Source organism: Castor canadensis, chromosome 8, assembly GCF_047511655.1.
Source record: "Castor canadensis chromosome 8, mCasCan1.hap1v2, whole genome shotgun sequence".
NCBI lineage: Eukaryota > Metazoa > Chordata > Mammalia > Rodentia > Castoridae > Castor > Castor canadensis.
The window spans coordinates 6,100,866-6,117,912 of NC_133393.1; the positions used below are offsets into that span (position 1 = coordinate 6,100,866).

At 44.1% G+C, this 17,047-nt stretch overlaps 1 protein-coding gene across 6 annotated transcripts in view; it reads right to left on the reverse strand.

The window, feature by feature from the left end:
- The window catches only part of LOC109695349 (glutathione S-transferase alpha-3), a 28,432-nt gene extending 15,706 nt beyond the window's left edge, over positions 1-12,726 (reverse strand). For 2 of the 6 annotated variants that reach the window (XM_074081951.1, XM_074081948.1), the window contains exons 1-3: positions 10,877-11,017; positions 6,825-6,898; positions 5,130-6,004 (exon numbers count right to left, since the gene is read on the reverse strand). In XM_074081951.1, the coding sequence (XP_073938052.1) occupies positions 5,130-5,527 (398 nt within the window). In that variant the 5' untranslated portion in view covers positions 5,528-6,004; positions 6,825-6,898; positions 10,877-11,017. Of the gene's footprint in view, positions 1-1,236; positions 1,304-5,129; positions 6,005-6,824; positions 6,899-10,876; positions 11,027-11,890; positions 12,032-12,110; positions 12,471-12,565 lie in introns of those variants that run through there. The other 4 variants (XM_020177808.2, XM_074081941.1, XM_020177811.2 and 1 more) reach the window with 4 other exon arrangements.
- Between the last annotated feature and the right edge of the window lie 4,321 nt (positions 12,727-17,047).

Below are 17,047 nucleotides of genomic sequence, written 5' to 3' on the forward strand. Positions count from 1 at the left end.
TGGAGGGGCTGGAGAAGTTCCTGGAACATATTCACTAATCTAAATTGCTACCCAATCAGTAGGCACCCTCAGACTCGTATCCCCATTGGTTAAAATATGACTGCTCTTGGCAAGTTAATGAATGGCAATAATGCATGCACAGGAGTTAGAAGGAAAAGGAAGAACTAGAGGATTAATTGAAAACCTACTACTGGTCCCACTCTAGTTCTAGTCTCTTGATACATAATGTCTTTAATATTCATCATAGCTCCCTGACCTAGTTGTTATTATCTCCATTTTCAATTAATGGAACTGAACACCAAAGAAGTTAAATGCAATGTCCACATCAAAGTCAATGAATGCCATGAAAAAATCACAATGAGGAACTGAAACAAGGATGGTCTCAATGCACACAGGTGAAGAGCCTGTGAGCTTGTCAGGGCTTTGAAATCAGAGGTATCAGTGACAGCAGGACCAGGAGGAGCAGTCATTACTCAGCCCTTTGGCCATTAGGCTGCATTTGATCAAAACGCAAAAATTAGGCCTCAAGAATTGTTCAACTTTAGCCAACAGATCCAATTCATTGCACAGACAGGCAATGCTTGCTTCTTTGGATTCTATGTTCTACCTCTGCTACTTGTATTTCATTGTATAACCTAGTAAAAGGGATGTTACTGCATCCACTTCACAGAATATGGAATGGAGAAACATTTGTTCAATGTCAGACACACCCTGGTATTCACACAAATTTAGCTTCATTTTATGTTTTAAAAACAAAAATCACCTCTGAGGACTCCTCATTTTACAGTTGGGGATACTAGAGTTTCTAGAGCAACTTGCCCAGTGAAGTGCTGTACCAGGCAGGATACAAAGTCACTCTTGTTCAAAAACAAAGTCTAGGCTTTATTTTCTATGCCAGTGATTTTCCAATACGCCTGGCAACTCTTCAGAGGATTGTGAAATCCACTAATTTAAAAAAATGAAATAGAAAACAGTATCAGAGCACAGAAAGGGTAATGTTTGATGAGGTTCTCGTTTGAGTTATGTGTGTGTTGTGTGTATGGATGTGTGCATGCTCACTTGGTCATTGCAAGAGATACACTGATGGAGTCCAGTAAGGAAGTTTGATAGTCCTTACTCTGTCTCAGGCTTCCTGGGAGGTAAAACATGGCAAAGAATCAGAATGAAAATCAACAGTGCCTCAGAGGAACAAAACTAACAGTATCGTGAGTGTAAACAGAAACACAAAAGACTCACTGAAAGCAGGAGCACCAATGCCAGGACGTGGGGAAAAACAGCTACATTTCTCTTCAAACCCAGAGCCCTGTTATAAAACATTAAATTTCTTTTCACAAAATATTGTTGTTGAGTTTAATGTTTTTGTCCCAACAGATGTATTTCTGAAAAGTTATGTGTGACTTGAATTTTACACTTTAAATGTTTCGATGGTCTACATTTTACAATGTAGGACACACAAAAATGGAACCTTTAAAAGGTATGAAATCCTTTACAAACATATTTAATCAACTCACTAGTCTTGTAATTGGAGAGTCTGTACATCACACTTTTCTCTCCCTTCCTCCCTCCCTTCCTTCCTTCCCTCTGTAATGAAAGTACTAGCAAAGTTTGTTAGGAAACTAGTATACTTTCAGTAGGCTGAAAGTGGATCAACTCTACAGAATGAGAATGAGAATGACCTATTATAGTCTCTTTCCAGGGAAATGGAGGTGGCATGACTCAGTAAAAGGAAGGCAAAGTCAAACTCACACTAATATGTGAGGTGTGTGTCTTAACTGCTAGGGACACACAGTCAAGTTATTCAAAGCCTCACACTTAGCTCTCTTAGTCACTAAGAATCATGCTACAAAGAGAAATGAATTTTTACCATAATGCTCAACATTGTAAGTAACTTTCTCGTTTCATTCCAAAGGCCAGGCCAAGGCTGGGACAAAGGTTACCACAAAGTTTTGCTGAGTCGACAGAAAATGAGACCAACAGAGATTAGATAATTTCCCATGTGTCACACACCTATTCCTCATTCACAGTCAGTATGTAGGAAGAAGTCATTCCTGTACAACCACCCTGGAATTAGCTTCTGGCATCCTATTTACTGATGAGTACAGGAAGTTCAGAGAAAGAACCACCTGCCCCGGCTCACACACTGAGTGTTGGGTCACTTGAACTTCTGGATTCAAATCAAGGTTTTTCCACTCAGCCCTGGGGCTCTCACCATCATCTATGCTTCTGAGGACCAATGAAACAGAGGGTAGGGACCCACATCTCCCTGTGGCTCTAGGGCAGGAGCTAAGCATTATTAGAAATACTGTGAAATTCCATCAAAGTACTGTTAATTTTAATGATAAGCCTTTATTCTAACCACTACTTGTATTGTTTATTTTTTTCCCCTTTAAATGTGCTGAGATGTTAGGGCCTGTGGGAATTTAACTCCCTATTGACAGCTGTTAGATCCTTTCCTGGAGCCTGGCTGACTTAAGTGAAGGACCACCAGTCAGGCAGCTGGACTGTCCTCATGCCAGCATCAGCGGCTTTGAACCCAAAACACAACTCTGGCTGTTGAAGTCACCACCCCAGCAAACAGCTTGCATTGTCTTTTTGCCACCACAAGCCTCAGTGAATTCTAGAAGATCCTGAAGCCTCTCCCACCCATGCCAGAGAAGGATCACTTCCCCGGTGACCCAGGGATGGGTCACTTGTGATAGTGCAAACACAGTCCTTCATTTGCATAAGAGACAGCCATGCTGGTGACAGTGCATGTGCCTGTGCCGTGGTTGGTAGCAACAGTCCTTCATTTACATGAGGGGACTGCCATGATTGGTGCAGATACATGTCACACCTTCTTTCTGGCTGTATATGGGGGCTGTCCAGTGAGCTTTGTGACTCAGCCAGGAGACACCCTCCTGTGCTGCCAGCATTTGTTCCTATGAAGGCTCAAGTGGTCTTTCTTGCCTACTTCGGGTGTCATCAGTAATAGTGTAGCTGATGTAGTAGTGCAAGGGTCCAAGAAGCAGAGCTAACACCAGCAGCCAATCAGTGGTGGAAGCAGTGGCAGAGCTGACAGGGGTGCCCACAATAGCAGCAGGAACAGCACTGAAGCCAACAACAGCACCTGTGACAGCAGGAGATGGTAGTGGGAGCAGCACTGGAGCCATCAGCCATAGGAAGCAGAAGTAGAGGCTGAGGGAAGAAGAAACTTCGGACCCTGGCTGTGGAAGTTACTAGCACAAAAAATAATAAATGTCTGAGATCATGGTTATGCAAATTACACTGACCTGATCTTTACACATTGAATGAATGTACTGAAATGTTATACTATACTCCTTAAATATGTATGATTACTATGTGTGGATTAAAAACATATTTAGAATACTAAAAACACTTTTAAAATATTTAAAGCAAATAGGTGTGCTAATAACTACTTGACCCTTACACCTATTTTTAAGCTCGAAGTATATAAGTCATTACTAATTCAGGACAATGAGAAAACAAATGAGGCAGAATGATTTGTGATTCAGACATTCAATGAACTGTATACCCTATCACTATTTGTATTTAAACTCATTTCCACTTGACAACTACATATTGAGCACCTTCTTTGAGCAAGCAGGAGGAATCAAGAAAGCCCCCAGATATGACTTGGTCTCCCAGGACCTGCAGTGCAGCACACCAGGAGACAAGTGCTGACTAAGTCCTCAGAGGACAGGCATCTGACAGGCTTGGAGGCCTAGGGAAGGACACACAGAGGAAGCAGGGTCCCAGTGGGGACCTTGAGGAAAGCAGGAATGAGCCTATTAACCAGGATACCAGGTAGAAGAAGGACTTTGAGAAAAGGCCTCCTGGTACAAGAGAGCATGGTTTGTTCTCAGAATAAAAGGAAATGCAAGGGAGTTGTGAAAAGCGAGGGTGTGGTGAGAAACGCAGGGCTGTTCATCCATCTGAGACAGAAAAGAGAGCCTGGTTCTACCCTAACAGTGAAGGATTAACGAAGTGGGCTTCACAATCAGGTCTGAACCCAGAAAGTGCATCCTGGCTGGGAGATGGAGGCACAGTAAGTTAAGCAAGAGTTTAACTGAGGATGGTAGCCTGGCCTGGAGAAATGGCAATGAGGGTGGAACAAGGGAGGTTCGTGAGGTAAGAATCAAAAGCCACTGTGGGGAGCAAAGCAGTGATGTAGCAGGGGTGACTCATCCCTAGGTCTCTGGCTCAGACCAGCAGGAGAGGTAGGGATTTTGGGATCATGACACCCTTCCCTGAGCCAGAGACCACTGCAGCAGTTACAGCCTGTGTGCTGAGGGAGGTGGGAGGAATGAGGGACAGTATGGAATATATTCAGTCTTAGGTACCTGACAAGTCAGGAAAACACCCTTCCTACAGATCTGAAGCTCATGAGAGAGATCATTCATCATGGGGTTGTAATCCGGGGACTTAATTTTCTCTTAAAGAGAAGCATCAGTGTGAAAGGCAGTTTTCCTCTCCATCCTGAGTCCCCCAGTGGTTCCTGTAACCCTCTCGACAACACACTCCCTTTTACCAAGGATGAAGGGATGCATGAATGCATCAAAGCAACAACTCTGCCTGAAGACGCCCTATCGAACCCCTACTACTCCCAGCTGTATTTCCGGGCACCACACAGTCCCTTAACCTCTTTAGTGAACTAAGTGTTGTTCTAATAAAACAAAACAAATCTAACCCCAATCCTTGCAAGCAGTTTCTAGGCTCAGAGAGCCTTGTAAACGTCCAAAAAAGCAACATGGGTGCAATGAAGCACGGAGATTTACTGCACTGCCTACAAAACCAGGTGACGAGGCCTTGCCTTGTTATCAGACCCAAGTCCTCCAAAATTTGGGGAATTCAGAGAGAGATTTTTTGCAAACTATTATATGCAAAGCATTTTCGTTCGCTTAGAGTAAACAATTACCTACCCTTGGGTTCCTTGGCCATGAAAAACAATGAGGTTTTGGTGCTGGGAAGACTCCAACCCCTGCACAATTCCCACCCCCCCAACCCCCCCAGGGTCCTCTGCTGTAGGGATTCCAGTGGGGGAGGGGGCGCGGCAAAGGCCCTTTTACTTCTGTGGCTTTGGAAGACAATCTAGGGCAGGAAAGTCTCCACTGTGGGATGAGAGCTCTCACCTGCAGCCCCAGTCCTCCCTGCGGAAGGGAGAAGTGGGGACCCCGGCGGGCGAGCGCAGAACCAGACTCCCGCAGCGGCCTCCGCGCCTGCGCAGTGGGCTCGGGCAGCGCAGAGCCGGGCGCCGGGCCTCTTGTCCCGCTGTGCGCATGCGCCGCGCTCCCCCGCCCCCAAATCCACCCCTCCCTCGGTCCTGCCCAGCGCAGAAGCCCACGTTCCGCTGCTCCCCGGAGGCGGGCGGATCTGTCATTTGCTTTCCTCCACTCGGCCTTTGGCCCAGGCTAGGAGCCTGGGCTGGGCTGTGCTGCCTCCTGCTGGATTGCCTGGCACTCGCAGGACGCATGTTTAGGAAGCAAGGATCCCTGAAGGCGAAAAGATTTTTAAAAGTGTAGAGGTTCATTTATCATTTGAGGGACATTTGTGGGACCTCTACGGAACCTAGCATTTTACGCTGTCTAGCAGACTGTCCCCATTTTCCGTGGAGGGAGATGAAGTTCAGAGAGAGAAGTCCAAAGTCAGAACCCAAGTTTATCTGGTTTCAAACCCCAAAGATCCTTCAGTCACGCCATCAGTGGGGTGATGTAGATGGGGCTGAGAGAGAACATTCTGCCTTTTCACTTCAGGCCACAATTGCTGGGCTTAGATACAGAGGAGGACAGTGTGGAATCTGAGTCGGAGAGCACTTTCAATCTTGTCCAGTCCGGGATAAGCTGTTCTGTCCCCAGGACTTGACTTGAAATTGTGCCTTCTGGTGAATTTTCATCTCACTCAGTTTTGCCTTCTAGGCTAAATGCAGCCACTCTTCCTCACAGGGCAGACTTTCTGGGATTTGAAGAAAGCACTCCTCAGGACCAAACAGCTCTAGGATTCTGTGGGGCTGGGATAACAGCAGAATTCTTCAGAATAACAAAGAAAGAAAGATACACAGCTAAGGTACACAGCAAGTCTTGTGAAACTTGTTGAATCTATTCTTTGAACATAAAACCACTTCAAGGAAGTTGTGTGACTGCATCTAACTCTTGGTCCTAGGGAGTTAATAAAATCCCTGAAGATTCACAGGAGAATTGATGGAAGACACTGGGATGTGCAGGAAGTGGTGCCTGACATTTGACTCTGAGTTCTCCCAGCTGCCCTTCTATGTCCATCCTGGTCCCAGTCTCCTCCCCGGTCTCCTGAGACCCTCAAAACACTTTACCTATTCTGAGTTAAAACTAAAACCCTCTCAGAATGCCTTATTATTCAAATGATGTGACCTGGGTAAATAACTTCCCTTGGAGCTCAGGGTCAGTATCTGAAGTAAAGGTTTGGTTTTTGTTGTTGTTGTTTTGTTTTTTTTTATAATGTGCTAGGGATTTGAAGGCAGGCCCTCCTGCAAACTAGGCAGTCACTCTACCACTGAGCCACACTCCCAGCCTCAGTAATTTAGATGTGGCTTAGACTAGATGCTTTGAGATTTCCTTCCACTCTACTGCTAAAGTATTAGAGGTGTAAACAGCCTCAGGATATTCCTACTCAACTCATTTCACTTAAACATAAAAGAACAACTCTCTGTACACTATGGGAATTGTGTACTCTTGATCATGGAGGAGCAGAATGGTCCTTAGACAAAGGGACCATGTCCTCTCAACCCTGCACAGTGAATGGTGAGGCTGGAGCACAGGGTGAGGGTGCAGCAAAGTCTATTCACCTGTGCCTACCTGTAAAGCTGTTTGTTCAAGGTCCACAGCAGAGACTCTCAACTCCCAATATGAAAGATGGTGCTTTTGGCATTCTGGAGTAACGTACAAGACAAAATACCTAAGATTACAAAGGAAACTACTTTGTGAACATAAGATGACATAATCTAGTGAAAGGTCTAATTTTATCATAATTTCAAAGTAATACTACACATAGAAAGTATTTAAATATATATATAACATGTGAATATGAGATTCTTAGTGTTGACAGACAAAGGTATATATACAGTATGTTTACTGCCTATTTTCCTAATGGAAAGAAATGCTAAGTTTCAATTAGGGGTTAGTGAAAATAGAAACTTCTTTTTCCCATTTATGTTCTCATATCTCCCGATTTCTATCCTCCGGCCCTTTCTGATTTATAGATCCCAAATGCAGAACTCCAAATCTCCAGTGATGATAGGCTGTACACAGAATCAGAGAAAGGAGAAGCAAGGTCAGGAGCCCAAGAGGCTGGTCAACTGGCTGCTCAGGCAGGGCCTCCCTGGATGTTCACCCTTGGTGAATGCTCTGGGATCCTGAACCTAGTCCTCACCATCAACAGTTCAGAAACTTAGTTGTCTCAGCTCTTTCAATATCCTGGTTTTGGAAGATTGATTCATAAAAATCATATCACAAGGGACTTATTCATGTTAAATTTAAAAAGTCATTTGATATGTTGTAAGAACTTTTGTAAATGCCACAATGTACTCCCCACCAGCACAACAATAAAAAAAGGAAAATAAAAATAAAAAGTCCACTTCATATCCTTGATTCTTCTTCCCTTTCAGATACCATGTGGCTACTTATCATTTAGGCCTCTGCTCATCAGTAAAAGAAATTTTGAATAAGCAACCCTATATACATATTAGTATACAGGGCTGGCAGAGTGGCTCAAGTGGTAGAGCGCCTGCCTAGCAATCATGAGGCCCTGAGTTCAAATCCCAGTGCCACAAAAAAATTGTACAAAGTAGTATACATATATTATTTATATGTATATATAGTTTGATTCTAATTTCAATACATGCTGGTGTACTAAAATGCTATGGATACATGTTTGATGTATATATCAAAATAAGATCTAAAGGAAAACATGAATATAATCGTCTAATTAAACAGACATTTCATACATTTAAGTAATAAAATAACTGTGACCTATTTCTTTCTAGACACAGAAGAATATTTTCACTTTCTGTCCTCTTCCAATAACAGTTTCTTGAACTGCCTGTAGCCCTGAGGCAGCCAGCTGCTCCTTCATGCAATGGTAAACAGAACACAGTCAGGTGCGAGGCTCACTCTGACCTGCAGCTCCACTCTTCTCAAGCCAGGCTGCCCTGGCTTAGACACCAGCCTAAACATCCTCCAATGCAAGCGTTTGAGCATGAAATGCTTAGGATTTTACTTACTAGCAACAGGGAGTTTTTAGAGTGCTAAGGATGAGTTTCCATTTCTCCAAATACACCCACTACTTTGTATCCTCAGGCTTGTTTTGACAGGGCAGCTGTTTGTCACCAGGACCCGTTCATCTAGAAACTCATCATAGACATTCTCCATGTCTAAAATATCTCTCACTTTTAAACATACTGAGCTTACTGGATGTGAGCATAAGCTAAACGTCTGCTCAAGGAGAACAGAAACAATCTGAACTGGTAAAATTAAAGTCGAACTCCAAATAAATGACAATTTTAGTAAGGAAATTGAGAAAGTCTTTGTTTAACCTGGCTGCCAGGTTTGTTTTTAGTTCCAAAACAGTCTTATTTCCCAAAAATAAATCATTTCTCTGCTGTCTGAGCTTATATCTCAACCTGTCCATGACATTGAACAACTCAGGGCCATTGGCCCCAGCCCATCCTTCATAGCTCCTTTTAGCTTCTTCAAAGATCACCAGAGGGCTCTGCACAATCAGCTTACAAATATCTACTCTATGCTGCTCCTTACCACCGCCCTCAACCTCAACATATTTCCAAATCTGAGAAGGACACTCTTCTTGTTCACACTGACAATATGACTTTTTGGCAAGCCAACATTTTAATATCTTTTCTATTGCTGGCAGCAAGGGTAGCCATCCTGTAGGCACTTGTTTAAACAGGTTATCTCCTTCCATTTCATGATGTTGAAAGTCTCACAGTGCTTCCAAACCTACTGAGGAAACTGGAAGCAACCAAAAATGCTCATAATGGAAATATCAATATCACAAATCACACACTTTGGCTGCTTTTTTTTCTTTACTGTGGTACTGGGGACTGAACTTGGGGACCTAAGAATGCTAGACAATCACTGTACCATTTGAGTCACACACACAGTCGTTTTGCCTTTTAGTTTGTTTTTTCGACAGGGTCTCCCACTTTTGTCCAGGCCAGCCTTAGATCTTGATCCTCCTTCCTCCACCTCCTGGTATCTGCAATTACAGGCATGTGCCACCACACCCAGCATCATAGCCTTTTATTTTTTTTTAACAGAACTTTAGTCAGGATGTGCAGGACATGGTTCCAGTAAGATCCTTTCAGTTTCTTTGGCTAGAAGTTCATAAGTTGAATAGACTATACCAAGATTTACATCAGCACTTGATAAATACGCACGTAGATGAGCCAGGTCCAGTTGATAGTTAGACAAAATATCAACAATATTTTCCTTTATGATGTCAGAGGTCTCATTAAAATCCTCACAGAAATCATGATGATGATCTGAAACTCCATTTTTCAAGTCAAATTACCTCAGAGCTAGAGGGAACATTTTTGTTGTTGTTGTTGTTGCCATGATTCCATGAATGTACTGGTGAAGTATGATTGTTGGGGAGATATGACAAAGTCAGCTATATATTGTAAGAAACCAATACGTCAGTAATCAAGATTGCCACTTTTGTGAGCCCACAGGATATTCTAGTTACAATCCCTAAATCAGGAAATGGAACTTTACTCAGTTTTGTGGAGTCGTCAAGGGAATGATACAATAGTGCATGTTGGTTTGTGTGGCAGGCCTGAGCTAACTCAGCAGTTGTTGTTATTCATTGAACATAGGTGTCTTTTTGGAAAATGAAAATACTTTAATTGTTGTTTGGAGTTTTTGCCTGTCTCGTCCTTGATCTGTGAGATTCAGTCTCCATGAAAGCTTTCACATTCCCTTCTATGGCAATTTCAAATTATTTTCTGCATAGCGTTCAGTGTACTCTACTTAGGTAATTACTTTTATCATCCAGTTATATGTGTACTTCCATCTGTTATTAAAACAGCTTTCTTTTTTGGTTACAGGGTCATGCTTGCATTGGTATTATAATCATTTTCATATTCGTTATCTGATGTCTTAGAAACATCAGATAATGTTTCAATTTTCAAACATTTTTAAAAAATCACAACGTAACAGATAACCTGTGGGCAAAGTTAAAAATGGATTGTCAATATGAATGGTTGCGATATATTTAAATCACATTGCTCCGAGTGACCCAATAATGCATGGATAACCATTTCTTGAACTGCAAATTATGATAGCCAGTATCACTGCTCAGAGAAAAAGCAGGCAACAGAACATACAGAAAGTGGATAATCTATGCCACATCCTCAAGACACTAAAGACAGTGTTGAAAATCTATGGGTTTTGCATTTTTCTTCCAAACTTCTACACTCATTGCCAAACACTGGACCTTTCAATTCCAGGGAATGACTTTGAAGCCACAGAACTTTCAGTGCTAACCTTGAGGTGACTGATGGCCCTACTGAGCCCCCAATAACCCAAGGCCTAGCTATCCAGAGACAGAAGTGAGGCTCCCTACCTTGCTTCACTGATGGCAATGAACTTCTCCAGAACACATTAAAGAGGATGAAAACAGAACCTTGTCTTTTGTTAGAAAGTTCAGGGCCAATGCCTCCCCTGGCTCAGGTTCTGAAGGGAGCTCACAGGAAAGAAGGCCCTTCATAGGCCAGAAAGGAGGAAAGAAGCCCCTCTGTGGAGACTGCCAGTCAGCCAAGCAAAGAAGAAGGAAGGAGGGAGCATCAGAAGGCTAGCAGGGAATGTAAACCACACCTGGGGAAAATGCTCACCTCCCCAGACTTGACAAAGTGATCTCTTATCTTCTGGGTGGTTTGGGGGTTCACATCCTCATCAAGATTTCTTTGTGGATCCTTCTTCATGGCTGTGGCTTTTTTGAGGTCCATGCTATGCAACCCAGCTCTATAGTTTCTGGTCTAGACCTGTTTTAAAAAACAATTAGGTTTATCAACTATCTAGATTTGCCGAGGACTAAGGGGTTTTAGACTTTGGGTGATAAATCCAGAAGGGAGGAGTTTCCTGGGAAGCAGAACTTTCCATGTTATAACCACAATTAAAGGATTTCCTAGGACAAGAGCCTTTCAACACTAAAACTGGTACTGTAGGGTTTCCTGGGACAGGGGACTTTCAGTGATAAAGCTAGGGTGATTCCTTCTGAGAAGGGACTCAGACAGACTCTGAACTAATTCACATCCACCTTTCTTAGGAGCATTACTCAGGGACATATACAAAATATGTCATCCCCTCCAAACACACCATACTCTACCCACATCTGACCTCTCAATTGTCCCTAAACCTGAAATCCAGCCAGTTTACCCACACACATTCAAATCAGTCCTGACTTTCTTAGAGCCTTTTTCCACTGCAACCCTTTTTCCCATCTTGACTATCCCTATCTAAGACTCAATTGCTTCAGAAATAAAGCAGCAGGAATTTAAAGCAGCAAGGAGAGCAGGGGTTAGAGTCCTGGTCACCCCACTCCTACTCACTGTGTGACCTCTTCTACTTACCTATTCTTTCCTAAGTTCTAGTTCCTTACTCTGCAGATGGCACTAAAACAGTTATCACGCTATCCTTGGATGCTTTTCGAATCCTCACATATGAGCACAGTGCCCCAAACAGGCACATAAACCGGTACTAAATGCCTGTGGACCAGCCCATAAACCTCTGCATAAGAACAAGCCCCCAGGCCCTGTTCCCCAGTCACATGTCCACGATCCAGGCATGCAATTCTCTCAGAAATCAAATCCCATACACAGTGACCCTTGACGGAGTACACAGCATACCTTCTCCACACTGCCTTCATCTTGATCTTCTGGTGTTGGGATCCATTTTTACAGTACAGTCAAGAGTCTCTCAGACATCGGTTAAACAGTCTTCTAAGTCCTTTTTGCTGACATTTGCTCAGATCACCAGTGAACACTTTTCTGAAATGGTTTAAGTGAGACATTTATTGACAAGAGGTCTTACTAGGAAACCATGAGGTTAGAAATTAGAAAGTCTTACATGTCTGAGCCCCCGAAGTTTAGGAAGAGCTGGATCTCCGAAAACTTTCACTGGAAGGATTACAGAAGAGCCACTATTTTTTTGCTGTTACTACATCAGTAAAGATCAAGTGTCTGAAAGATAGTCACCAGTCTGCACTACCTCTTCCCGATATGTCCACTCTGCCTTGAAGGTCACAAAGCTAAATAAGACCACAGCACCCCCAGACTGGGAGAGAGAAGAGAAAGACACCTAGCTAGGGCAACGGTCCTGGGCGTTTCGGACACTAGAAGTTAGTCTAAAACCGTCTTCTAAAAGGGACAGCTCTCTCTTCTCTGGGGCCCAGATGTCTCTCTCTAGGAACTCAATGTTCCTGGGGCAGAGACCATGGTGTGACAGTGACTCGGTACCCAGCTGGAGGGAAGAGAGGAAGGACAGAGGGAGGGACCCGGAAGGCATGCAGGCTGTGCACGGACCTGACAACTGCTGCAGGTGCTCCTCGCCCTCCCCTGGGGGCGGCTCCGCGCAGGCTCTGGGTGGCAGCGCTGTCCCCTCCGCCGATTGCGCTCAGCCGTCTCACAGACGGCTGCGGTCACCTGCTGACACCACCTCCCGCCGCCACTTGCGCTCCGGCGCGCGCCAGGCGGACCTTATAAGGCCCAAGTCGGGGGGCGGGCCCAATAGCACAAAGTGCATTATCATTGGTTCGTTCCGCGTGGCACTCAGCCGCGCTCCGGCGTCCCATTGGCCGCAAGCGCGCGCTCTGAATCCGGGCAGATTTGTGCTCCGGCTAGCGGGGGAGCCTGGACCATGCGGAGGATCCCCAAGGTCCCCAGACGGCCGCCTGTCCACTCCCGACCGCCGCGTGCCAGTACCACGCTTCGCCAAACTTCGAACCCCCAAAGCAAAACAGCCGGAAATCAAGGAAGTAAGTGTAAGTGAGAAATGCATGATTAAGCAAACACCGGTTTTTTCAAAGGCAAAACAAACAGCCAAAAGTCACAGGGGTGATTCCAAGGCAGGGTAAACGAGTCTAATGTCAAGTTAGCACCTCTACACCGATTTCTCCTATGACCCGGGTAAGAGAATGAAGCTCTTCTCAGTCCTTTGCTTTTCCCGTGGAAAAGCAGCAGGAGGCACCAGATGCCAGGGCTTCATCCAGCTAGGGAGGCCTTTTTTAGCCTTGCCAGTTATTTCCGAGCTAAGAATAGCTTGTGCTTAGCAAGAGGGGAAAACAAGGCAAAGACCTATGTGGAACAATGTGTGAAGAAGGCACACGATTTCTTCACTACACCCTGTAGTGGAGGAGTGCAGTTTCCTAAAATACTGTAACGGGGACGGGGGAGCAATTACAGGACATAAAGGGGACTTTGCGGTGGGCTCTGAAAGAAAAGCAGGGCAGTAGAGTGACTATCAGAACACAAGCAGGTTCCCTGACCAAGGCCAGCCATGTGGACCCATGATGAACTTTTGCCCAGCCCCAAGACTTTCTCATGCTACAACTGGATCTGAGGGGTTTCCTGGGACACAGGACTTTATCATGAGCAATGGCAATAGCAGCACAAACAACTAACGTTAACGAGGATCTACTGTGTGCCAGAGGTTGCTCTAGGCATCTTGTAAAGCCCTGGCTTTAGCACTGAAAGTCCCATGTCCCAGGAAGGCTTGCAGTCCCAGTTTTAGTGCTGAAAGTCTCATCTTAGGAAATCCGTCCACTGTGATTGTATCATGGGAAGTCGGCCTCCCAGGAAATATCCCAGAAGAGGTAATGTACTATAGTATCTGAGGCAGATACTGCTACCCTTCCCATGTTACAGAGGAGGTAACAGGCAGTTCCCCAAAGGCAGTCCAAAGAAGGTTTGAGAAGAGTGTGTGCAGGCTCTGTGATCATTCTGCCTGAGTTTAAAAGAATGGCCCCATAATACATATTATTCATTCTCTCTCTCTCTCTCTCTCTCTCTCTCTCTCTCCCTCTCTCTCTCTCTCTTTCCATATATTAATTGTGCAAAAGGGTTTCACTGTGATATTTCCAAACATGCATATAATGTACTTGGATCAAATTCACCCCCTCTCCTACTCTTTCTTAACCCCCTCCAGCAAGCATTGTCACACAGGGAAGCATGCGGCATTATGACAGGCACTAGGCAGCACACAGTAGAATTTGCTGTTACTGTTGACACACTGGTGCCCGTTCTCCGGGAGCTTAAAAGCTAGTTGAGCAGATCAGCAGGATTCATAAAGCAGTGGAGGTGCCTACTGGGCAGATGAATGGGACAAGTAATAGATGACGTAAGTGTTGCCAGGAAGGAACAGATGTGAAGTGGGATAGTCAGGTCAGGCTCACAAGCCACTCAGTGTGACACCAACTTAAGTTCTATGAGAACAACCTCCTTGTCAGTGTTAGAAGGCAGCCTCTGACTTGGAATGACTGAGCTACTCAATACATTCTTTGTGTTTGATTATCTATACATGTCTGTTTTTTACTAAAAATATTCGTCATTAAAATGTCAGTAAAGCAATGGTGTGATATCTGGGGTTTTTTTTCCTTAGGTTCTTTTTTTGGTTGAAGAAAGTACTTGTTAATTTTTGAAGGAACATTTATTAATTTCACAGATATTTTTCTATTAAATGTCAGCTCCTGGAGTAGGACTGAGACATATACAGGGTGCCAAGTCAGAGACTAACACTGGAGTAGGAGACGGGGATATAGGAAGGATAGTATTGAGACCTGGATCCTGAGTGGGAGCCAATGGGTCAGAAGCCAGGGGACCACATTTTGTGCAACAGGAATGGCTTCAGCAGAGGGATGGGTGTGGAGAGGGCTCCGTGACTTGGAGAACAAAGTGAGAGAATTTGGATCTGAAGCACTGTGAATTAGAAGCAGAGTGAATGGTTCAACAACAAGCTGGGTTCACAGAGAGCCAGGGTTGAGTGTGGCTTCCTGCCTCCAAGCAGGAAGTCATCTGGACTGTATGGTCTCCAGATGTTGCTGAGTGGAAACTTTACATCATGGGGTAAAAGGTAATCTTTGTGTGCAGCTTGCTTTTCATTGGTTGTCATTAACTGAATTTAATGTTACATGTCTGTGCATTAAAGTCCAGAAGAGCCTCTGTCTTAAATGACTCCCCACTCTTCTGTTTTGCTTACCAATAAAAGAATCAAGCTCTTGTCTATGACACATGGACTTACACACACTCACTACAGTACACAGACAAGACAGCTTCATCTTAATCCAAAGAGATTTCTTGCAGGGCACCGGTGGCTCACACCTGTAATCCTAGCTACTCAGGAGGCAGACATTAGGAGGATCGTGGTTCAGAGCCAGCCAAGGCAAACAGTTCAAGAGACCCTATCTTGGAAAAACACATCACAAAAAAGGGCTGGTGGAGTGGCTCAAGGTGAAGGCCCTGAGTTCAAACCTCAGTACCACAAAAAGAAAAAAAAAGAGATTTCTTGGAAACAAAAACAAGTACCAAAGGCAGCTTAGTCTTTCCTTAGTCTGTATGGAGCCAACTGCTGTACTTGTGATACTTGGAGCATAAAAATCAAACAGGAAGTTGACTTGATAAGAGAGAAGCCTTGATGCATAGGGTTAATTTGTGTTTCTCCCCTAGGCCTCGTTGAGAAAATGAACCTTTGTGCAATAAAAAAAAATGTCATCCTAGAGGAAAAGCAGATATCACGTGATAAGGTTGCCTCCTGTCACTGCATTAATGTAACTCTACTACTGCAGTTAACAGTGTTCTTAATCTAAAAGAAAAAGATAAGGCTTAAGCCAAAAAACAGACTATGATAATGCTATCAGGTGAGTGAAGAACATTCTAGAAATGCTCTCAAGGTTGTGTGGGAGTCAGGGTAGAGGTCAAACTGTGTGCAAGTTTACTGAGCAGAAAGATTCGATTGCTTTCTCTCTCCTTCCTTTTTACAGTTTGCACTACAGAGGGTGCTTGTTGTGACAAGTTTAAGTGGGATCTCTAAGAAATTTCTTGGAAAGCAGGGAAGTGAATGTTAAAAGAGCTGAAATGCCAGCCAGGTGTGGGTGGAGTGTTACTTTCAGTACAGAACAACACACCTGTGATACCTTAGCCAGGCAAGTGTATAACCCAGCTCAGAGTAGACTTAACAAAGAAGAAATCACAGTATTTATGAAATGGCTTTTTAAAATATTTTTGGTGAGATATACCAGTTATGAAGTAGTTAATAAGGCTGGCTTCTAGGTGTAAGTTTTCAGTTTTTGAAGCTTTAAGACTAGAAGCCTGTGGGATGAGCAAGGAATGTCCAAGGCATCTCCTTCCCATTGACTGGAGCTGTAGCCAAAATGTAACAGGATGGTTTTCGTTGTTCCCTGTTACAAAAACATCTCCATAGATAGAATTTAGGAAATGTTTTTGTTCCTTTCCCTTCTAAAAGGTCTCCTTGGAGCCAGGCACAGCAGTGCAAGCCTATAATCCTAGCTACTCAGAAGGCAGAGATTGGGAGGACAGTGGTTCAGAGCCAGCCCAGGCAAAAAGTTCATGAGCTCCCATCTCCACCAATAAAATCTGGATATGGTGGCATATGTCTGTGATCTCAGCTTTGCAGAAAGCATGACTAGGAGGATTACAGCCCATAAATTCGAGACTCTATCCCAAAAATAACTAAAGCAAAAAGGCTGGGGGGTGTGGCTCAAATGGAAGAGTGCCTGCCTAGCAAGAGCAAGGCCCTGAGTTTGAAAACCAGCACTACAAAAAAAGCTCTTCTTGGCGGCTTCTGAGATACCCGGCTCTGTGATTTCCCCAATTCATTCCCCATTGGAATCACTTAAGAAAAGTATTGATGGTGTCTCACCCCAAATATTACAATTTAATAGGTATAGGCAGCAACCCAGGCTTGAGAAGTGTTTTTAAAACTAATCTTGCTATATGAAGATGGTTGTCAACCCACAGGTGGTTGTAAGAAATAATACAGAGATTCCTCCA